Below are 24828 nucleotides of genomic sequence, written 5' to 3'. Positions count from 1 at the left end.
CACTCACACAATATTACACTCCTACAGCTAACTTGGACTATGCGGTGGTTGTAGCATTTTATGTTTGTGAATAAACCAGGGATGAACAAACTTTATGACTCGTGCCATAGTGGGTTTTAGAAATTGAAAGAAATTATTATCGATGGGGTCAAAAACGACCTAAATGACACAATAGTGATGTCTGTTTCTCACTGTTGAGTTGTTTCTTTTTTTGGAAAGTGTTGCTGGTTACCCTTTTTTGCAATGTCATCTTTGCTATGGTTCATAAGTAAACTTGGCTGTGTGACACGCTTTGTTGACGTTCATCACACTAAATGTTTGCTCACAAACTTAGGCTACACTAGTGTATTTGCTGCTATATGTCCAACAAACATCGATTCAACAACACATCCAATACGGACTCTGTACAGAGTAGCAACAAAGGCCTGTTACTTTTCCCCATCTTATTATTTAGGTAATCTCACTGATCATGAAAAAAAATACACATGTTTTTTTCTTTTTTCGCCATTGTATTTCAGTCATTGAGAATGCCTGCCTGGAGAATCCCTTGCCTAAAAGCCAAGACAAAAGCTTTCAAAGGTACAGCTGTCATTTTGGAGGTGAAGAAAGGGTTTATCCTGTCATTATAACACTTGCCCAAGACAAATGAACAGACAATATGAAAACATAACTCCACTTGTATCCTTGAAGCAAAATCGCCACCCTAACAACAACATTGTTCTACAAACGAATTGTTATTCCTCATTCTCTCAACATGTGTCAGTTAGTTCACAAGAGAAATGACTCAGAGGATCTAAGATGATTTTTTCCCATGACTATGCTACATTTTTAACTTGATTAAAAAACTCTGGAGTAATTGTGACCAACCTTGCAACATCAGTACCTGCCCTGTGTCCCAGCTCTCGTCTCTGCACACTACAACATAAACACGCTCCGTAACCCACAATCTTTTGTTTATGACAGTTGAGATTACACAAATATACACCTTGTAACATCGTATATGTGGCTTTGTTAAAAATAAATGCAGAATGGCCAGGCTGAGGGTTAGCAAAACAGGGAAAATGACCAGACTTACTATAGTTCCTCCTTAACTTGTAAGTTAGTTAGTTGGCTCCTCTGACTTGTTGTTGCTGGTTCATAAAACGTACAGTTCGTAGTGAACCAGTCTACGTTAGGACAATGAACAAAAATAAAATAAGATGCCCACACACGACCACACCAGCTAAGCCTTACAACCAAAACTACAGGGATACGCTGTCAAAGCAAAGGTTAACGCTAATAAGGTAACGCTAGCTACTGTCCTAACGTTAATAGATAGCATGGGTTGGTATGGAGAAGGGATTAGTGAGGTTTGGCCACTGCATGAAAGAATATCTAATGACACAAATCTTCAAGTCTTGCACTTGGGGAAGGGGAAAAAATCAACACCACTCTAAACCTTTGGAAACCCTGAGAATTAAACTCATCTCTTATTAGGTTGACCACAAACATTACCCCTGCACTGTCTTGTTTTCATTAAGTCGTTGTCATTCAGTGTTTGGAGAATATCTCAAGGACTTCTCTGTCTTTCTGTCATTTCCTTATCCTCTTAAAAGGACAATTCCAGGCAAATTCAAATTGCTCCTGTTATGCAGTAGTTCTGTCTGTCCCCGCATCACCATAGCAGCGTATAATAGGAGCAGACCGATCTTTTATTTCATTTATTGTTTATTTGTCGAGGACAGTGCACATTGATGAACAATTTAACGCCGTGGCGTCTTGTAAGTGTGCCGGATTTAGCTCAAAGCTAGTTTCTGTCAAAACAGACAAACATACCACAGATCATCGATAATAGTAATAATAATAACAATGGAAAAAAAGAAAGCAGATAACGATGCCATGCAGCTGAACGCTGCATGGCACTGCTACCTGCTGCATGGCAGCTGCATGGCACTGCTACCTGCTGCATGGCACTGCTACCTGCTGCATGGCACTGCTACCTGCTGCATGGCAGCTGCATGGCACTGCTACCTGCTGCATGGCACTGCTACCTGCCCAAACATACTTACACTGTTTAGACTGTTTACATCCGACAAAACCACTTTTTTTCTCACAGACAGCATCAGATGGCTATTCAAATATACACCAGGGTTTGTTTACTTCAAGAAAGCCAACATGTTTGTAAATAGGTCAAATGGACGCACTGAGTATGTTTACAGGTAGAATAAACAATATCCATTCCAGACTTACTCTCACTGCTACGAAGATGTTGTGCCGAGGTAATATTCCTTTGTTGATAAAACTCACGCAAGACTTCAGTGTTCAGAGTTTGTGTGAGACTTCGTGAGACTTTGTATTACAGCTCAAACATGTCCGCTTGCTTGAAGTAAACAAACCCCTCGGTGTATGTTTGAATAGCCAGAATCCTTCTTTTAGACCTAAAATATTAGGAAAGTATAGCCCCAGTTTGAATTTGCCCAGAATTGTCCTTTAATTCAATGAACTTGCACAATGCATGTATGTGTATATGAACAAAAGGGTAAACTTCTGAGTACGTCTAGCGACAAAGACACAGTCACATCATGATTCCAGCTCCTACTGCAATCAGTGATCTGAACAAGCTGAGTGAAGGGCCTGATCCACTTCACTGACCCTCCAACATGTGTAAATAGCTGTGTAGCCTACCCCAAACAGATCACAGTGATGGGCCATTGTGCTGCTATTTTTGGAACAGGTTACTATTTTCATTCCCTTTTTTTTTCTTCAGCCCTGTCACAAGGACAGCAGAGGCATACTCAATGGATGTAAAAGGAGAAAGAAAATGAACAGATATTGGAACAAGAACCTTTAAAAAAAAAAAAAAGATTCACAGTGACCAACTGAGATGAAATATAAACCACACATTGAATCTGGGACCTTATTTGTCTTTATACTGTACACCTATATGCGCTGTGTTGTTTACAAGATGAACATCTTTTTTAATAGGTTATTTTTCTTTATTCTTTATCTTTTTTTTTCAAATTAATTAATTAATTATCTTTCTTATCTTTTGTGTCTTTGTCCATAGATTGCTGCTGTTAATTATCCTCAGTGTCTTTCTGTTTTGTGTGTTTAACACCTTCTGCAAACCAAACATGTAAGGTGCCAGTTCCAAACCAGGAAATGTTGTGAAAATATCTTGATCAAAAGATTGATTCAATAATCTTGAAAATGTGTATGGCCACACCAAGGACAGGCCGCCTCCCATCCAGCCTGCCAAATGTTCTCCCTCCCTCCCCTGCCTCCATACATGAAAGACTTGTCGTGCTGACCAATCACAGGCTGACAGGGACAGACTGCAGCTTAAAAAACCAGAAGCACAGGAGAGGCTACACATTACACGCATGGCATCCTGCTGTGGAACACACTTGGGCACAGACACACATAGATACAATCTTTTAGCCGTCATTGAACTTCTTATGCCGTAACTGAGCTGGGTTTGTTTTTTGTTTTTTGTGTAGTTTTCCTCACCCTTGCAGCCACGCAGTCAGTCTAAGAATACATTTTCTTTGCTGCTGTGACTCCCACACATCTGCAACATGTGCCCTCTGACAGCTTCCCTGCTGTTTTATTTGCTTGGTAAGTATTTCATAATCTTTGATTTTGCTTACAGTCCCACATGGACTTCATAGATGATTTATGTACTCACCATTGTGATGTGTAAACCGGGGTTTTTAAACCATGTGTCATTGTGGGCAGAGTCAGCAAGTTTTCTTCTCACAGTGGGTCATTTCACTGAGAAGCTTTTTGTTTTTGGATAATGTTGTTAGTGACATCAGCTGCTCTCTTTCTCTTTCTCATCTTTCTGAGCAACTGACTCAGTTACTCATTGTCACGTGAAGAGATAGTGCTGGGTTCAGTTAAAACTGATTACCTTTCTTTATAATGTTTAACTTGTTTTGAAACTGACTGCAGTGCAGAAGATCAGTCTTATTGATGAAGGTTGCATCTCCCTCTGAACACCCAACTGTTTTGGGCAAAAAAATGATTTTAGGCCACTCTCTACTTAAAACTACTTTATAGCTTTTGGTAATGGACACATTTCATAAAGTTTTCTATTAATAAGGTGAAGTTTGCTGTCTTACACAGAGAGCACAGTGAGACAATGTACATTTTCTATTCATCTAATAGAAATCAAATATCAAAAATAATGTCAGTGAAAATCATTTGAGACGTGCTGTGGTTTCATTGAAAAAAACAGAATTTCCATTATACTCTCAAATCGTGGCTGGGCTTAAGAAGTGAAAGTGGCTATCAACAGTGTATTGAGAATAGAAACTGAGGTGCAGCAAACTGAATTTAAAAAGAATACACAGTTATGTTGGCCAACAGCAACATAATCAAGTGATTTTGTACTTTTGTGTGTGTTATTGAACTGTCACATGTAGAAAGCTGTGTCTAACAAAAAATGTATAAAGTTGCTCACTGGTTTGAGTTATTTGTGTCTAGATTAATTAGTCGAGCGATTACTGGTGTCTAAAGGTCGATGAAATGTCACAGCTTCATTTAGAAACAGGTTTAATAGATGTGTTCGCCTCAGGACTGTAATTGTAATGTAATTTTATATCTTTGTTAATATTCTTCCACTACATCTCCTGGATGCTTTTCAAAAGGGCTTTTACTTTCTTACTTGGAAACTTAATTCAGTAAGTCTGCAAACCATTTAACCTTGTCATACACATTGAAACGTTCACACAGAAATATTATTCTAACTTTAACGTTTCATTGTGTTAGTTAGGCTTTTTCAGAAATCTGATGTATTTTTTTTATGTCAGACCTTTTCTGCATTTTACATTTTGTTAGGGGGTGTGTTCTAATGTGTGTGAAATCACTTTAATTTTACCACCACTTCAACTTCTTCTACTCTTTCAGCTAGTGAAAAAAGTTTATCCATTGTTTAAATTTGGAATGAAAACTCTTTTCTGAACTGGTATGGATGCCAGTATTCAACTTGATGTGCAAGTGTGATGTTGAAGTATGTCCAATTTAACAGAACAATATACATTGCCTGAGGGAGAAGACATGGCCATATGTTAAAGAATTCTTAACTCACATATTTTATGTTTTGGCTGGACGGCTTAGATGCAAATCATTGTGCCAAGCAGTACAATAATCTTTGGACGTCATAACTCAACCAACTGTTTTAGCTGTGTGACTATGGTAATGTGCACAGAGGTGAGAACATTATTAAAGATTTGCAGTTGGAAATTCAAAATGATAATGCGGGGATTTGCGTCCATGGATTGCATCCATTATCACCTGTCCGTCAGAGATGCCTTGTGCAGGTAGGAACCCAGACTGCTACAGTAGCATCACCTCTCCCTTGTTTTCCTGTCCAGGTTCCATTTCCTGTGTTCAGTTTCTGGCACCACTGAACATGGGAGGAGTCACGGGGGATGTGCAGTTTGACTCCACTGCACAGACGGCCCGGGTCAACGTGTCTGGCGCTGGATCCTGCAGTCCCCTTAACTTTTTCCTTAGTGAGTTCCCTGTCATGTATGGTCATTTTGCTCAACCCTGCTTGGAGGCAAATATCGGCCCAAGCGTGTTTAACTTCACAGCCGTGTCTGGATCTGTCACCATCGTCAACATGACGAGTCTCTTTGGACAGAGACAGAACCTGGATGACTTGTCACTGACCTTGCGCACATGTAACAACACAAAAGTATGCACGGTCGTAAGTCGGGGTCAAGCAGTGTCAACTCGTCAGGCAAGGTTTAGGGGAACTATAGCTGGTAATATTTATATCCGCCTACACGCGGGAGAAACCAGTGCCAGGCTTCTGGTAGACCTAGTTACAACTGGTCAGGTTAATGCTTCACAAACCAATATCACTCTCCTTGGATCCACAAGCACGGCCGCAAGTTGTAATGTTCTCCTTGGAAGCTTAGATACCTCTGCTTTGACAAGTCTAGGTGTGGTGAAGGTGGGAACCCCTTTGCAACCTGTGAAATCCCGTCTCGACCCCACCGGCTTCAACATCAACACCAGCTTCCTCCTCTTCCGCATGGAGTCAGACCACAGGTGTGCTCAGATTTACCGTGTGTCAGAGAAACAGGTGACCGCTGCTGTGAATATGAGAGGAATCAAAGGATACTTCAGCTTCCGTCAAGCTTCCCCATTCGATTTGACAGAGCTGAGGGTGAACTTGACCAACTTAGAGAACAGAGTCGGCCCTTACCATGTGCACAATTTTCCTCTCCCTTCAGTCCGGTCTCCATCATCAAGCCAGTGTTCAAACGATAATGTGGGCGGCCACTGGAACCCATTTAAAGTCAACACCAGTGACCCATCATACCCAAAAGCTCCAGGGGAGACACACGACAGGTATGAGGTTGGTGATCTAAGTGCCAAGCATATGTCCCTTGCCGGTAGAAATGAGGTGGCTGTAATGTTCAAGGACTTCAACCTCCCTCTGTTTGGACAGAACAGTATCGTAGGTCGCTCAGTTGTGATTCACCAGACGGACGGTGCCAGGTATGTTTGTGCCAGCATCGGCTTTCCTGGTGAAGTCCTTGTTGCCAGAGCCAGGTTTCAGAGCCCTGTGATTGGTGACATCTGGTTCACCCAGCTGGAGAACAACCCTCTGTCTGATGTAACCATCTTCATGGATCTGTCATACGGAAATCCCACAATGACAACAACCAGAAACCACAACTGGCATGTCCACGTCCATCCCATTAGCTCAGAGAGGGATGATGACGAAAGGCGCTGCGGCACGACGGGTGGACACTGGAACGCCTTCAACATTGACACAGGAGACAGCAGCTATGCCCTCCACTGTGCCCCGTCCAGTCCCTCATCTTGCGAGGTGGGAGACATGTCCAACAAACACAGTACCATCAACCTCAGCACCGAAGTGGGTGGAGTGGAATCCAAAAACTTCTTCACTGATGTCACATCCTGGTTGCCAGGGTCGGGCATTATTGGCCGTTCTGTGGTCATCCATCAAGCAGAAAGAGGCGGGCCAAGAATCGCTTGTGCCAATGTCACAATGGTGCGAGTCCCCAGAGCAACCTTAGGTAGCTGGTCTGGCCCTGGGATGTCCACTGGTCAGGTGCGGTTCTCCCAGGCTGTCCCACACGGCCCCACAAATATAAACGTATCCCTGATGAACTTGAACGCCATAGCTGGGGGTTACCATGTCCACATTCTGCCCCTCCAACCTAGCAGTCAACAGCCCTGCTCCAATGCAAATATCCTGGGCCACTTCAACCCATTAGCCATCAATGTATCCAACTCTCCACCGCCGGGAGCTGGCACTGTGGACCAGTATGAGATTGGAGATATCAGTGGCAAGTTTGGGATGCTGAATGACCTAAACCAGCTTGAGGCTCTGTACATGGATCCTAATATGCCATTAACTGGCCCCTACGGCATAGTGGGAAGGTCACTGGTGGTTCACCACGCCAATGGATCAAGGTGAGAACTTGTTTGTTGTCATAAGACGAATAAAAAGCAAAAATAAGTGTCAAAGTGAAACTGAGACAAACATTTGAGAAAATATTTCACACGACCACAGGTTCCTATTATTTAAGCAGAAATGGTTTAAAAATGTAACTATGCTGTGTTGACCTGAACTTTAAAGTCAAGTTTCACAAAAAGAGAAGTATTTGTCTTTCTAGGTATATTATGTTACATACGGAAACAGCATCCAGACAGGTGTATCACTTCTACCCAATATTTAATTTTTACGCTCAGGCACGCTCAGCAGCCCTCTGGCACAGTAGCAGACTTGGAGCCAAAAGACAACTGCAGGGCAATTATAGGTTTAGAATGTCACAGACAGCCAGTCACATTTCCCTCCTTCACCTCATTCCTTAAAAATGACTCAACAAAACATTGTGTGGTTAATCATCAAAGACATATTGGAGATATTTTACTCATCTTGTTTGTCTTCTTGCGTGCTTGTGTGTGCGCTTTTTCCTCTGCAGAATAAGGTGTGCTGACATCTCAGCTGACACAGATACAGATGCACAATTGACTGTTGCCCAAGCTGTTTTCAGTGGTACAGTCAACGGGACAGTCCGCCTGGTAAGAACCAACAAAAACCAACATCTTATTCATGAATGGCTATCAGGTAAATTGCAAGATATGCTGCAGCAGTATTTGTGAAATCTTTCTATATATTCATTTATTTGTTCACCTGTGAAGTTATATTAAGACACAAATATACTGTATGTTACTGGGCAGATTGTATTGTCAGACTTACGACTACCACTTCAAATTTGCAGTCCTATATGGTTCACGATCAAACCACACTGTACGTTATCTCTCAGGAGTCATTTATTAGATGTAACTCAGCTTCCTCTGGAACAACTTCTAAACACTTGCTGAGTGGTTCCCCTTTAGGACAAATAACAGTAGATCCCCTGCTCAACCACAAGTTCTGTGGGCGGTTAACACCAACAGAATTAGTAACAGTAACTCAACCGAACTTTCATTTCACAAGTTCAGATTGCTTAAATTCTCTGCAGTGCAGTGCAGTGAAGAAACAAATTTTGTCCCATCTTTTCAGAGGCGTTGTGAACAGGTGGCAGGTGTTCAAATTCATTGAAAGAGGATATGTTACCTTTTTCTTCACCACAGAAAATGGCGCCACCGTGAAATCAAGCCCTGTAATATATCACCCTCCATAAGAATCTGTAACTTGACGACAGTTCACTTTTGATTTTGAAAGTGTTTACCCAGTTCGAGTAATTCTTGAGAGACCAGCCAACTATGTATTGGAATGAAAATCAGCCAGCCCAGCCCAGCCCAGCCCTTTAGCAGCAGCAAATAATAAATGAGCTTTCACTGGACACATTCAAGGTTTTCTTTCTTGCTAACTTATTATAGGAGCCAAGCTGCCACAAAAACATGACAGAGTGTTTCTGCTGCGCTGGACAGACAGTGAATGCATTATGCCTGTGGCGACTTGCAGCAGTGAGCTATGGGAAGCAGGGGAGAGATCATTAGCTTAGCCTAACACGCGCCTACCATCGCTAGTGAAACCAACAGGCATTCGAACCAGGATGCTCACGAAGGGAGCAGCTGTCTCTGTCAGCCGTCCTCCAGAGGCCCCATACTGAGCTCTGCACTACATATATGGATAGCAACCCATAATATCTACAAAGACAACCATATTAATGAGAACAAAAGGGGAGTCATCAGAATAAATTTGTTTTCTCTGAAATTGAATCTGCTTTAAAAAAAAAAAAAAAAAAACTGATAAGTCACAATAAAAGTGTAAGAATACTGAAACTGCCTTCATAAATTGTGATTATAACATGCCAGTAGTACTTTAGTGACAGTCTGGTCTGCTTCAACACTCTGAGCAGTTCCAAGTTTCACTTTGTCATAAGTTACATTGTATCGTACATAACAATCAGGTACAGTACGGTATAGATGTCACTGTAAAATGTGTTCATTTGTTTCTTAATCCTAATATTTATGCATGTATTCTGTGGGGAAATTTTCTAGTTGTTTGATTGATTTTTTCTCACCCCCAGCGCCAGCAGATGTTTCCTGACGGGAGTCGCAGTGATATCACGCTGGAGGTGGCCCTTGAGGCAGTGCCAAGAGAAAATGTAAGCAAAGTCAACTAAACAGGGAGGAAGAATTTTAAGTTTCAATTTAAAGTAATCGATTACAAAATAAAATGTACTTCCAATGAGAATGATGTCTTAGCCCATTAAAACAAGAGAGTGTGAGACAGGTACCTGACCCGCATCAAGTGATAAAATGGAGCGTGGCAAAGCGATTAGAGCATTAACCTAACAGAAGGAGGAAACACTCAGAGCACAGAGATCCATGTTGACAGTGCCAGTTTGGGCTTTTTGACAGTGACAAAAGGAAGCTGTTTATTTTAATTGTTGCTGGAATGGAGCGGAATTCAGTGAAAAGTTGCACTGACGCCTTTAATCTGAAGGGGAAAAGGTGACACATTCTCACAGTACAGTGGGAGTGGATACATTCATTGTTGTGTATACATTATAACACAAAAATGACACAAATAAAAAACCCAAAACAAAACAAAAAAACACAGTATACACATACTCACTCTTGTATTTCATTCCCTGCCTGCAGACATCTGGGGTTTCCATGTTCATCACTAACAACCGTATGGGTGCTGACAGCCAGTGCAGCAACGTGGGAGACACGTACAATCCCTTCAACATGACATCAACAGTGAGTCCAAACCACTTCTTACTTTAACTTCTTCCGCCCTGACCGGTTGTGTAAGATAACAATTGTGGAGGGAAGACAATGGTGCTTTTCTGCTGAAGCTGTAAAATCAGTGTGTAAATCCATTTTGCTGATCATTATCATGGATGATTGACATCACATTTAGTTTCATGCTGTGAGAATTCATGCAGTCAGAGCAGGTGCTGTTTAATTTCTGTATTCCAAGATAGTTGTTCTGTTGATTGTAAACTACACCTTCAATACAAGATGCTAAAACCTCACAGCAGCTCAGAACATTTGGATTATGGACCTGATTTTAAGACACCATTAAAAAGTCCATCGTCCAAGCCGAAATCAATTTAACTGGTTATAGTCTAATGTCTGAGTAAACTGTTTGATATACTTGCTTGTATGTATGTAAACTCATGTTTGTGAGTACACAAACAAAGTACAAAAATGACATTAACAAATATTTTGTACATAATTAATGCATTAAGATATTACAAAGATATTTGAATTTTTAAGTTAAGACCAAGTTGAAGTCCTTATATGCGTGTAAAACTGGAAACAATGTCAAGTAGACAAGGAAGTCACATGTCCATAACTAGGGTACTAGGTATATTTATCATAATGAAAAAAATGGACTTCCTTCTTTCTCTTCCCCCTTCAGAGCAGGTGTTCAGTTTTAAACCCTCTGAGCTGTGTGGTGGGGGAGATATCCACGAGGCAAGGCCCAGTCAGCCTGACTCAGGGTCAGCTCTACACCGACAGCCTCGTCCAGCTCTCTGGAGACAACACAGGTAACACTCGGACAGAGGTTTCTGGGTGAATGACAACTTGATAATGTAAAACTTCTACTTTACTTGCAATGCTAGTTCAAGAGAGGGAAAAAAAACAGTAGTTGCTCACACTGGTTCACTTTCATAATATAAAAAGAATGACTGTCTGTGTTTTTAGTGGTTTTTAGGTCTCTTGTGCTGAAGAATGGAGACAGCATCCTGGCGTGTGCCGACATCCTCCCAGAGTCTCCTTCAGCAGAGCAGACCTTTCTCAGAGTGGCAAACTTCAGCAGGTACGTGCAACAGTCACAGTGTGTGATCATTTTCTGCATCTGTCTGAAATATTGATCCCTCCAGTGAGCAAACGTGCTTTATATTGTCTTGTTATACAGCATAGGCCGTCTGAAACTGAGTCCAAAAGTGGCCCTGTTCCTTCATAAAATTACGGTAGTGTGTCAAACAATGGTTTGCAGACAGCATTTTCTACTGGCACGAATCATACTGTGTACAGCAGCATTCCTACAGTACTCTGAATGGAGTTAAGTAACTTTTGTATATTTTGTGTAAATATTTTGGCATATAATATATTGGCAAAAACAATATTTAGTTTTTATGAAAGCATTAATTATCCCACAAAGGTTTAACATTCTCTTCTCTTAGTTAAACATATGAAACGTGAATATTCAAAATATGATTTTTCACTGCTAATGTGCTATACATTCAACTGTCATGTAAGACTACATCAGTATAGGAAACATGTAAGCATTTTTGTTGTACAATTGTACTCTATTGTGTAACACCACGACTTCACTCAAAAAAATCCTAAATAGGTGAGTGAGAGAATCTTAAAATGCAAGGGTTAAGACAAATATGTTTGTATCACACTTGTGTTCTGTGAAATCTTGTAAACCATAACACGTCACGTACAAAGTCATGATTGGCTTGGTTGGTGTTTTACAATAGAACTTTATGATTCTAGTAAAAGGAGCAGCAAACAAAAGTGATGTCACGTTCCCACCCTGGCTTTTGGAAATGCCAGTCAATAAACCTGTCAAGACTGATCATGAAGTATGCCAGTGATTGAGACATAACAGATGCAAATATGTTTTCCGATGTACTTGTAAAGTGTTTTGTAATAGAGCTTCATATTTCTAGTGAAACTGAACAACCCAACCCTTACGTTATTTGGAAATGCCGCACAATAAATATTTCTGTCAAGACTTCTTATGAAATTATTCCAAAAATAGAGAAAATTGATGCAACTTATAATAATTGACAAATACAAAACAAACCTACTCTGATACGACGTCCAATCAATCACATTCTCGACTTAACACAGACACATCCTTCCACTGGTGATCCTGAAGTTGGTGCTATATTTTAGCTCGTATCACATTTACCATCTCTCACTCGTACTGGATGTGTTCAGACCTGATATTAACGTTGGTCTCAGCTTATCTGATCACAAGTGCATACTTCTAAATACAGGGGTGAAGACAGATTCACTTGGTCTCATTACTGCATTTTAGCAGTATGAACATCACTATGTCCTGGCCTCCTGGGCTACGATGAGAGGCCACTACTCGGTCCAGTTTCATTATAAACCAAAACTATTTTACTTTCCAAAATGGCTGAAACGGTATGTCACTCTGAAAAAGCACCTGTCTGCCGCTGTCAGATTTACAGATCTGATCACAGTAAGTCACTCAAAGTATGCGGAGACACATTTTGATGTCAGGTATGAGGATGGTGTCAGGTCGATCTGTGCACTGTAAGCACAAACACACCCACTGGCTGACTGGCTGGCACAGCATCTTGAAACTACTTGCAGAAATAAGACAGACATTAACCTTAACTACAGTTACTTATCCTGCTGTTGTAACACTCACGTATTGATTATGTAAAATGCTTTTCAGAGCCCGCATAGAATTATGATTATAATCTTTGCAGTGTTCTGGGTTGACTGCACACAGATCTGATTTGAGAAAATGCGATGGATAGAAAACAACACATTTCCTGGTAACCCCAGGTGACCAGAGTTGATGTTTGTTTTTTTTCTTCTTTTTTTTCCCCCAGATTTGACTTCCGTAGGAGGGTTGCAAATGTCCTGCAGTTGGACATGGCCAGAATCTCCATCCTGCCGGGCTCTCCTCTCTCTGCTGCAGGTGGACGCTGCCAGCAAGTCAACTTCATGGTGTCAGGTAAGGAAGGAGCCCTCTAAAAAAGGATGTTTCCCTGTGAACACAACATGAACATAATGCTTCACAATGAAAAGGCAATGAGTGACATGTGACCTCTGTAAATCATAATTAGGGTGATAAACTAAACTTCCCTCTGACCACTGAAGTTAATATTTATCTTTACGGTCATCTGGCTGTAAAATGTCCTCTGAAACAAGGAAGTGGCAAGTCAGGAAAAAAAGCAACCTCATTTGAATATGTATCAGTAAGATCACATAGTTTAAAAAAGAAAAGCAAAATTGCAAATGGGGAAGGAATGAAATCAAACGTTTTGTCATAGCAAGTTATTACATTATCACTTCTGTATTATGGTCAGGACTAGTAGTTCTATTCATTTTGCTTGTGGCATGACATGAACTGTACTCTATGTACAACATGTACATGTATATTACATAAATACAGATGCTTCAGGCCTCCAGGAGCTCTGTGGGCAAGTAATGTGCCTAGAATGGCTGTGTTCTGTGTTCATCAGGACAATGAACAATTATGGGCATTGAAAATCTTTAGAAAACCTGAAACATTTCTCAGTAACCTGACGCTGGAGTTGAGTGTCCCTGTGTCTCATTTTCTGTCCCTTCCTCTGTCCCAGGAGGGGGAACAGAGAGGTATCTGTACAGAGGTTCCACACAGTATAGCACAGGACAGGCATTTATGCCCTCAGAAGACTCCCACAACGTGAAGAGTTTACTATCCTCATCATTCCCAAGAACACCTCCTCAATGTCTGACTGAAAAATGCACTCTCATACATTTTGACAGAGTCTGATAAAAATAGATTCTGAATTTTATTCACTTTGCCGGTAAGAAAAATAAAACTAATATCTCGGTCACTGCATTGACTCACAGGAATGATTTGTCCAAAGCAGAAGTAACCGACACGCAGTCAGAAATGCACTTAAAAACCAGTTGAAATTAAAATGACAAATAGAAGTAATTTGTTATTTTTGACATAGGCTATTTGATGTGCACTGCAGAAATCTGGGTGAATCATCATATGACCTATGATGAAAAGCAAGTCGATAACTGCTTTAAGACCAGTGAGAAGTGCAAGTGTCTTCAACAAACAAATGTGTGTGTGACTCAGTACTGTCTGTGTCTTTCAGGGAATGTCAGCACAGAACTTCTGAGTTCTGTCAAAACCAGTGTGTTGATGGGCATGTTCAGAGAGTCAGATTCATGCACAAGTAAGTATGCTCCAAAATCACATGGTAACCACGTAGTTGCTCAAATTGCACTTGTTACCTTGATGAGAACAGGAGATTATTGTGAGAATACTGGTGTTTATGAACACAACCAGCTCTCTAAAACAAAAAATTCCTGCCTCAAAAACATTTGCTGAAGTAGCCTACAATTATCACAAGCACAATTATCTACTCATCTGGTGCAAGCTCTATCTGATTTTTTCACATTTCCCCATGGCGAGATGGTACAGTTAACCTATTTCATATTGTTTATTCAGATGCAATTTTGTAAAAACAAAACAATGCATGACAGGTATGCAGGTCAAACCTGTCATGTCAAATCCTCATAACATACATTTGATTTATAGCCCCTGACCTAGTTAATATTTCTTTCAGGCCTTTCAGATCCGCAGCCTTCAGAAAGTGCAGCTGTGTCGCTGGTTCCAGGAAGTTTTCTTATGGGATTGATGTTTGCTGCCTTCTGCCTGCTGCCATCTACAACTCATTTATAACTCAGAGATTCATCCATGTCATGCATCATCAGAGGGTATACATGGAGCCTAATGTTGTAAAACTGTGAATATGTTTATGAAGTGTGTCCCACCATGCGGTATGATGGTCATCTGATTAATTAGCAAACAAGTAGCTGTTTGTACAAACTTTGTCATCTAATCTTGCAATTCCCATTTAAATAACCAGGTTAGGAAACAGGCTGTTTTCTAACTGTCCACTGTAAATTCTTTAGAGGTTTCATTTTCCGCATTGAAGATATTGCTAATGTTTCATTCTCTTGGACTGTTAAATGAATGAGTGGAATTAATGTAGGCCTATAGCATTTTCAGATTTCCAGACTTCTAACATGTATGCACTGTCTAAAAATCCACGCCAGATGTTGTGTAAATATGAGAAAAAATTATGAATAAAAGACAATAATGTTTGTATGCCTTGTGCCAACAATCTCTGTGACTTTTTTCTTACTTAGCCTACACACAAATTAATATGTACACTCATTCATAAAAACATTGGTACTGTACCTCTCCTTTAAAAAGAGCACGCTAGTTTTCACTAATGACTTTATTAATGGTTTATAAAATATTTCTTTCAACACTGAATAGACAAGTTGTGAGCCTTAATCTTTGGCTGCCAAAAGCTCACTTGCCATTGTTCAGCCTCCTCCAGCAGAACCCTTAGCCTACTTGGTTTATTATTAAACTCTTTCATTAATTCGACTTCTCCAATTGATTGAAATTCAATATTTTGGTAAAGTGTTGTTGTTATTATTAATAAAATCCAGTCACTGTCACCACAAAATTAATCAAACTAATGATAATTTAAAAGGAGCATAAAAATATAGGCTACAATCTAAAGCATTGTATTTTAAATGCATGATACGATCCATACGTTTCTATAACAAATTTAAGGCATATATGAATATTAGAAAAACATAGAAATCAAAACAAAGAAAAAGAAACAGAAATGTGAAAAGACAAATAGTAGAATATTAAAGTTTTAATCAGAAACTATTCTTATTGGTGTATTCAGTTATTATTATTATTATTATTATTATATCAAACAGTTTATGCACAAGTCGACTGCTTTCTTTATAGGACAGTGGGAATAGTGATGCACTGTCTGGTTGTTTTCTTTGAACACAGTGAAATATTAAATAGGCTATTGGATTATGATTGTTTTCTTTGTGAGACAATAGAACAGTAGGCTACAGAACACTTGTTTTTATGTGAGATTGTTTTCTTTGTTTATGGTGGGAAAAGCTGTGGTATTTTATATTTGTATGTGAGATTATTTTCTTAGGCTACAGTGAAATATTGCTGTAAAAATGTAAGATTGTTTTCTTTATAGGCTACTGCTGCGCAACATCGTTGCACATGCACATTTCTATGTAGTCAGACTGTTTTCTATACTCTGAAACAGTAGCTACAGCATACTATTGATGTTGTTTTCTTTGTGTATGACTGCTCAGAGAAAAAGAGGCGAGTCTCGATCCCTCTGTGTTCACTGGAAGACACTGCAGTCACGTGACCGCAAACGTCAACAGCGAAATGGCAGCCTCCTGTTTGGTAAATTAACACAAGGTCCGAGCTGGTGAAGGAGCGCGTCGTTTCCTCTCTGTAGACCCGAGAATCACTGCTCCGAGGCGGACACAGCGGGTGTGTATTCAGCGCCGTGGGCTGCATGTGTTGGGGTGGAGCTGGACGTTAGCGTTAGCTTAGCTAGCAGAGCAGCGTGTCGGTGTCGGTGAGCGCTGGTCTGTAGCTGTAGGCAGCGAGCCACACACACACACACACACACACACACACACACACACACACACACACACACACACACACACACACACACACAGGGATGTTGTTGTCTGTGCTGACTGCTGAGGCGGGGGGAAGCGGTGTGTTGTTAGCAGAGCTGACAGAAAGGCGGTAAACAGACCTGTTCACGGGGCGAGCTGCTGCTTAGCAACTGTAGAAATACCCCCGCCTCGCGCCACCACACCTACCCACCCAGCCCTTCATTCACAGCCACATTTGACTCCATTACTTTTTGTGTGTAGGCTCTATAACTGGTGGCCTGCTGACAACAATGGTGTGCGAGTAAAGAAAACGCCCGTCCACTCAAAACAACAAGCAACAATGTAGAAATGTAGTTTCCTTCGACAGCATCAGAAACACATGTTCCGTTTCGTCGTAGCTACTTCGCTAAGCGGTCATTTAACCCTTGAAATACCACTGAATCAATCTATAGACTAGCAGCTTGTAAACAACAATCTCATGCGGGGCCTGTAGCCAATAGGAGAGTTCACCGATGAGGAACCCTGCAATGTGATTGGTCGATCTGCGGCTGATGTGGCGGTTCTACGCCATTCAGGGCCAGCGGACTGTCTCAGGGAATCCATCACTCACTCAGCAGTGTTTTCATAGGTTCCTGTGAGTACGTTATAGCGGTGGAAATAGGTCAATTATGCAACTATATTGTATCTCTTTAATATTTAACCCTGGCTGCTTTGACAGTTGCTTAATCAGCATGTTACAGCTGGTAACAGACCCAGGTGTGGACTGTGACTTTGAGCTCCACGTTAATAGTCAGGCTCTGTCCAGCTGCAGGCACCTCAAGTCTTCATGGCTTCTCCAAAGTCAGGTAGGCTACTGTAATCTGTGGATAATTAGTGTGGATTTCAAACTGTTAATGCCTGAGGTAATATCAAGGTGTTTCTTGTGTTTTTTGAAGACTAACTCTTGTTTTCCTATCATAAAATGTGTAATGCTCTGTGCGCTCTGTGTACTCTGAGCTTTTATATTAACTTCTGAGGTTCAATAACTTGCATTTTATAGCATTTGAAAAGCCCTTGTATCAAGTAACTTCCGTCTATTTGAACTTTATGGTCATTATCAAAGCAAGTCTTCATTCCTTCACCAGATTCAGACGCAGCCATGTCTCCAAAGATCACTGGAGAGCTGCTCAGGCAGCTTCGCCAGGCCATGAAGAATTGCAAATATTTCGCAGAGCCCATCCAGGCCTACATCGTCCCCTCTGGAGATGCCCACCAGGTAAGACCACACACAAGAACACAACATGCTTCATTCTACATCTATACATTAATTCCAGATAATATCTGTTCATATCGTTGAGAAATCAGACAGATATTCACACATTCACAACCATGTCGGATCCACTGCTCCTGTCTGTCTCACTTCCTGCGTGTGTTGTTTCACTTCTGATCGACTCGTCTGACCTTCACAATTAATTGTAGCCCTTTGCCCACCACTCCTCCCTTTTCCCTCTCCATGCACAAGACGTGATGTGAGAAGAGCAGCACAGGTGGCATTTAAAATGGCTGACTGGTTGATTGCACTCTTTACACTGATTGTTAATGAAGCTGATCTCTGCCTCTCTCTCTCTCTCCCTCTGTCCCGTTGTCTCCCAGAGTGAATACATTGCACCGTGTGACTGCAGACGTGAATTCATCTGTGGATTTAATGGCTCAGCAGGTATGTTTTGTGCCAGTGGATAAAGGCACACAACGCAAACGCACATGAGTGGAATTCTACAATTAAAAGAGTCACCCAAAGATGTGAGTTGGGAGGAACAGAGGCCAAGATCTAATTTCCACTGTGAATAAAACCCAGAAAAGTGTGAAACAAACCTGCAGAGAAAACACAACTTTTATTGTGTTATGGTGACCTATTCAGGGAAAGCCACCCAGATCCTCCTCTCCATCTCATCTCAGATTCATTGTAGTCGAAACAATACAGGACTCGATAGTTGTTATGATGTCCACGGAGATGGCCTACTTCTGCAATAAAACACTATGAAAACTGATACTCTTACGTTACATCAGTTTAATAGGAGAATAAGAAAGGGAGTTTACTCAATCCCAGACCAGTCACTGTTGTAATTTGAGAAGCATAATACTGAATATGTTGCTTCATTAAAACTGATACTGATGAAACCACACTTGACTCTATAACTGGCAGTAAAAGGCTTGTGTGTCACCGCCTCAGAATTGATACCAATTTTCTGCAGTTTTTAACGATCTTCCACTATGCAAACTGGACCCAGCAAAGCGTTTGCGACTGGTATTTTCAAAGGTGCTTTGTGTGTTGTCATGTGTAGGTACAGCCATCGTCACAGAGCAGTATGCTGCAATGTGGACCGACGGCCGATACTTCCTCCAAGCCAGCCAGCAGATGGACAACAACTGGACCCTCATGAAGATGGGTAATGTCCCACTATAGATAAAAGTCTATAGATAATATTCTTTTTTTTTTCTTCTTCTATTTTTAAATGTTTTGGTCATATTTTCAAGTCCTTGTTCACACACTATTATCGCAGATTTACGCTCCAGATTTTGTATAAAGCCAAGTGCCGTCAGCATCGAAATGGAATCAAAGTAATGAATCACAGCCAATCAGAATGTGAACAAATGTCTCAAAGTTTTGTCAAGCAAGATTATGTTTGTGCTGCCTGTAGACAAAAATAAATGTTAGCACTGTACGAACCAGGCTCACACTGCGTCTCTGTGTGACATACATGTTTTGTATTATCATGTACAGGACTGAAAGAGACACCGTCTCAGGAGGACTGGCTGATCAGCATCCTGCCAGAGAACTCTAAAGTGGGAGTCGATCCTTGGATTATCGCTGCCGGTAAGCTACCGTAGCGTTTGGTTTCCTCCTCAAGTACAGTGGAATCGGCGTCATCAGAAAGGCATCACACCGATGACAATTTTTCTTGGTAAATCTTGCTGCTATCAGATGTGCAATAAAAAAAATAGAAATCATCAGATGTTCTAAAAAAGGAATTTATCTTCTGCATCAAGGAACCGAACTTTAGTCACCCGCATCGGTTCTCTTGTTGTCAACTAAATGTCTGTGTTTTTAATAGGTGTTTGAACATCTTGATTAAAAAGCTGTGATGTTGTGTTTTAGACCAGTGGAAGAACATGTCCAAGGCGCTGACCAGTGCCGGCCACTCTCTGGTGGCGGTGCAGGATAACCTGATCGATGCAGTTTGGACCGACCGCCCAAAGAGACCCAGCACACAGCTCCGCACCCTGGGATTAGACTACACCGGTCAGTGCCCCACTGCCCCAACACCATGATTACATATACATGCTGAATTGGTTGTTTTTTACCTATTATTTATCCTTATAAATTACTTTTAGTGGCCTGAAATATCTGAGCATGGGCAGAGCTAGTTTCTGTTATTTCTGTTCAACCCTCTCAGCTTTAGTACTTTTGTTTTCTTTGGTTTCCAATCAAGAAAAAAACAAAGGCTTTAATTCACTACAACTAGAGATACAGGTTTTTGGAGGAGTACAAACTCACTGACAGAACATAGTGATGTTCTCTACCTGCAGGTGTGTCTTGGCAAGATAAAGTGACGGCGTTGCGAGCCAAGATGACAGAGCGGAAGATCAGCTGGTTCGTTGCCACGGCGCTGGACGAGGTCGCCTGTACGGTTCATTTTCATCATCAATTCTAACCTTTAAACTCTTCAGAGGACTGAAAGCTGTTATTAACTGAGCCAGACAACAAGCATGACATTGTATTTGTTCAGATGTGATGTAAGTGTAGTGGAGAAAAGAAAACTTAACCCAGTGTTTTTTTTTGGGATACTCTTCACAGTAAAGGTTTGTTAAGCTCTGAGCCATGTGTGAAAGTCCAGTGTAGCTGTAAACTCAAGGCCAAACATTGCTGCCCAAGTGAACACAAGATAAAAACTCAAAGCTCTACATTTTTCAGAGTTTGAATAATTTGTTAGTTATTATTAGTGTAAAACCAACAGAAGCCGTACCTGCCGTCACTTCTGTTACGTAAATCCGTTTTGATACATGATCACGATCCAAGGACCCAGGGATACACGGGTGTCCCTCTAGATAGCGGTTTGAGCACCTTGTTCACCGTGCCTAATGAGCTCTTGTGTCTGATTGTTTGGTCTGAGAGCTTGTGTTAATTAGAGTAATGCTGATTTTGATTGTTATGAAGTAGAATTATCCGTGGGTGAAGGGGATTTGCTCAGGAATCTACAGAGGATGAGTGACAGTCTAATAATAACACTGATATTTAACACCAAACAGTGTGCATGGAGGTTTGACCCAAGAAATAAGTATTTGGCAAATGTGAACAGGGCAATGACTCAAAACACAACAGATCAAGTGGCTGCTGACACTGTCTCCGTCATGAATACAATTTCCATTTTCTTTGTGATTATTGCATGTTATCAAAATGTTGCTTATTACTATTTATTATTATTTCCTTCTCTCAGGGCTTTTTAACCTTCGTGGTGCCGACATCGAGTACAACCCAGTTTTCTTTGTGTATACCATTGTGGGAATGAACACATTAAGGTAATGGAATATAACACAGCACAGTTGTTCAATAAGTGATTAATTACCTTAATACTGCTGCCTTAAATGACAGGCTTCACAATGAAATTACAGTTTTTTGTTCTTTTTATTAAATACTATAAAGTTGTGCTGCTTTTTGGTCAAAAGCAACATGTTTATTCTTATTATTTATATTTCCCCTGGCTATTAAGGAACTTTCAAGACCTTTTTGTTTACATGGTCACTTTTAAATTTGTAACTATACTATTGGTCATAACCTTGATTTTTATCTCCCAAATATTAACTTTGCACAAATAAAGTAGCAGACAATTTTGCAGTCATGCATTTTTAAATAGAAAAAGAGCAATATTGTACTAACACAATGAGGCACATATAATCCTAGACATACATGAAAGCCATCAAAGATTTCTGCTACCTTATTTCTCACTGATGAGCTTCCTCTTCCTGCCAGGCTTTTTGTGGACCGAAACCGCCTTTCTGATCCCGCTCTGAGAGCCCATCTGCAGCTGGACTCTCCCAGCAAGCCCGAGCTGAGCATCCAGACCTTCCCCTACGAGTCGGTCTACACCGAGCTGCAGGCTGTCTGCGCTGCACTCGGCCCCAAGGACAAAGTGTGGATCTGTGACAAAGCCAGTACTGCTCTCACGCAGGTCATTCCCAAGGTGAGAAGTTAATTAATTGTGTTAATTTTAGACAATAATAAAAAAAAAATTGCTTGATTATTTCTCGATTGTTTTTCCCGACTCATAGATTAGTATGAGAAACTGCTTCCTATCACGCCTCAACCTAAAATTTTATGAATTACCATTTTCTCACCTGCTGAAACTATTAGTACAAAAAACTACACGTACTTTTTAAAAACAAGATTGTAGTGTACATCCTTGAAGCAGACACATTCTGATGTATTTTGGTATTAGAATAGAATAAACTTTATTGTCCCTCAGGGGAAATTTGTTGTGGACTCGAGTGCATGGTAAGAGCTGCCATAGACAATAAATATACCTAAAATACACAAGACAGTTTGAGACGTACATGTACACACACACTCATGACACACCCAGTGAAAGATTTAAAAAAAGAAAAACAAACAAACAGAAAAACTGAACATTAGTTATCGCACACTTTCCAGGAAGAAAAAAACCCTGATGTTTCCTCATGTGACAACAGTCAATAGCTAATGTACTGAACCGCCGAGGCCTTTAAATGAAAAGAACTGTTCTGTTGGCTTTGACAGCAGGCACTACTCAGAAGATATGTTGAAGAAAATGTAAGGTGAAATCTGTAAACATGTTCTCTTGATTGGTTTCAGGCTCACAGGACTCCAATTCCCTACACTCCACTCTGCCTCGCTAAGGCTGTGAAGAATGCCACTGAGATTCAAGGCATGAAAATGGCCCATGTAAGAACCTTTGAGTCCAACATTTGCATGTTCATATCTTTTATTTGGTTTGTGACATTAGTTATATTTTTTCTTGTGTTCAGACAATGAAACCAAGAATGATGGTACCTGCTTGACAGTTTCAACAGTGACTCCAGTCTTCCTCAGAAGCGTCAGCGATGATGCTTCTGAGGAAGACTGCTTGACAGTCGAAACTGTCAAGCAGGTACCATCATTCTTGGTTTATGACATTCTTGTGAACTGTTGGGTTCTGAGTGTTCATCTTGTGCAATTGAACCAACAGATCAAGGATGCAGTTGCCCTTTGTGAGCTCTTTGCTTGGTTGGAAAAGGAGGTAATTTCTTTATTTGCCTGTGTTCAAATCTCTCTGTCCTGTCAACCTGTCCTGTTAACTCTTTGAGGAAATGGCTATTTAAAAAGAGTATGTTCCTATTGACCACAATTTTCATTCACCATGTTACAGTAATCTATATTTTGACCAATCCTCCAAAACCCATCCCTTTTTAAGTCTAATAAAGAATATACAGTAACAGCCCAAAAGTTAAAGTCATTTATACAGTACTTGTGCGAGTGTCAGGGACGGATGTAGCTCCGGCTTTGATTTGAACGTTGGTAACACCCTCTGGCATGACTGTGGTTACTGTTTTATAGATTCCAAAAGGCACAGTGACGGAGATCTCTGCTGCTGACAAGGCTGAAGAACTTCGCAGGTATGCGTTTACTTATTTGTTTTTCTGTGGAACTGTCTTGATGAATGTCATCATCTGGCTGACCAGCTCATCCAGTTTTAACCTCCACCTCAGCTTCTCTGTTTGATCTGCTGTGTGTGAAAGATGCTGTGTGCGATCTTGCCACAAGTGACCACTGTGGAGTTACAGCGCCCTCTGCTGGACATGGAAGTGACAAAACGACCATTGAAGGCTGTAAAACAAAAACAGTCTATTCATTGTCACACTGTTGTGTTATCCTTGTGCACCGCCTGTGCTAACATTTGTTTGTTAAGACATCCTGTGCGAGAGCTGCTTTTTATAAAGGTATTTCTATATTTCTCTTTCAGTCAACAGAAAGATTTTGTTGGCCTCAGTTTTCCCACAATCTCCGGCGTTGGTCCAAATGGAGCGATCATACATTACAGGTCAGTTGGAGAAAGAAAATACTCAATGTAACAGTATACGCTTTTGTTGTTGTTGTTAAAAAATATGAAATAATCTGTTATCTCTGACTTTTTTCTGTTTCCTTTAGACCGCTGCCTGAAACCAACAGAACCCTCAGCTTGAATGAAGTTTACCTGATTGACTCTGGAGCCCAATATGTGTAAACAGGATCATTTATACATACATAAACAAATACGACCATGTCGACCATCCACTGATGTCTTGTATTAGTACGACTTTTATGCCTAAAGTTAGACAGCCATCAAGAGCAGAGCACAGACAATAGAAATAGTTGTGTTTTTTGGTGCAGTACAATAAAATACATCTGCATCTCTATTGTGTCTTTGGCAGTGATGGAACCACAGACGTCACACGCACCATGCACTTTGGGACACCATCTGCTTTTGAGAAGGTAAATCTGAGCTATTCCTCTTCTCAACATGTAAAATACAATTTAACTAAGAACCAGTGCAGTGTGATTATATATACAGCTCTGGAAAAAATGAAGAGACCACTCAACAAAAGGATCAGTTTCTCTGGTTTTACTATTTATAGGTATGTGTTTGAGTAAAATTCAATTTTTATTTTTTTGATTTATTCTATCAACTACCGACAACATTTCTCCCAAAATTGAAAAAAAAAAAAAGTCTTTTAGAGCTTTATTGGCTAATGACTAAACTAGTCTAAATAACAAAAATATCAAGTCTTTTCAGACCTTGAATAATAATAATTATGCAAAGAAAACATGTTCATATTTACTCCTAAACAACACAGCAAGAATATTTGAACTCAAGAGTTTATAAATCAGTTTTTGTGGGATAATGTTAGTTAGTTAAAATATTCTTGCCGTGTTCTTTAGGAATAAATGTGAACATGTTTTCTTTGCATTATTATTATTATTATTGTTGTTGGTCTGCAAAGACTTGATATTTTTGTTATTATATTTTGGGAGAAATGTTGTCGGTAGTTGATAGAATAAAACAAAACAAAAAAAGAATTTTACTCAAACACATACCTATAAATAGTAAA

The 24828-nt window shown here is 40.4% G+C and overlaps 2 protein-coding genes across 8 annotated transcripts in view; both read left to right on the top strand.

The window, feature by feature from the left end:
* xpnpep1 (X-prolyl aminopeptidase (aminopeptidase P) 1, soluble) overlaps positions 1–24828 on the top strand; it is a 90961-nt gene that overhangs the window by 63128 nt on the left and 3005 nt on the right. Inside the window, exons 1-15 of one of the 7 annotated variants that reach the window (XM_085804446.1) lie at positions 16429–16487; positions 17820–17944; positions 18322–18385; positions 19011–19115; positions 19451–19543; positions 19826–19969; positions 20257–20352; positions 21165–21246; positions 21698–21908; positions 22556–22645; positions 22929–22979; positions 23297–23355; positions 23703–23780; positions 23888–23959; positions 24151–24211. In XM_085804446.1, coding sequence (XP_085660572.1) covers positions 17828–17944; positions 18322–18385; positions 19011–19115; positions 19451–19543; positions 19826–19969; positions 20257–20352; positions 21165–21246; positions 21698–21908; positions 22556–22645; positions 22929–22979; positions 23297–23355; positions 23703–23780; positions 23888–23959; positions 24151–24211 — 1323 coding nt within the window. In that variant the 5' untranslated portion in view covers positions 16429–16487; positions 17820–17827. Of the gene's footprint in view, positions 1–16428; positions 16553–17435; positions 17535–17813; positions 17945–18321; positions 18386–19010; positions 19116–19450; positions 19544–19825; positions 19970–20256; positions 20353–21164; positions 21247–21697; positions 21909–22555; positions 22646–22928; positions 22980–23296; positions 23356–23702; positions 23781–23887; positions 23960–24150; positions 24212–24828 lie in introns of those variants that run through there. The other 6 variants (XM_085804503.1, XM_085804391.1, XM_085804324.1 and 3 more) reach the window with 6 other exon arrangements.
* On the top strand, positions 3352–15073 carry cusr (Copper-only SOD repeat protein). The gene is made up of 10 exons (XM_085802809.1): positions 3352–3597; positions 5358–7440; positions 7953–8052; positions 9510–9587; positions 10087–10188; positions 10856–10985; positions 11143–11257; positions 13041–13165; positions 14307–14387; positions 14790–15073. The coding sequence occupies exons 1-10, from the start codon at positions 3558–3560 to the stop codon at positions 14894–14896; spliced, it is 2961 nt and encodes a 986-aa protein (XP_085658935.1). The 5' UTR covers positions 3352–3557; the 3' UTR covers positions 14897–15073.

Source organism: Trachurus japonicus, chromosome 1 (genome assembly GCF_045865225.1).
Source record: "Trachurus japonicus isolate A0001 chromosome 1, Traja_1.0".
NCBI classification, from domain to species: domain Eukaryota; kingdom Metazoa; phylum Chordata; class Actinopteri; order Carangiformes; family Carangidae; genus Trachurus; species Trachurus japonicus.
Note: the sequence above shows the minus strand (reverse complement) of the source record. Positions and strands in the feature narration are given on the sequence as shown.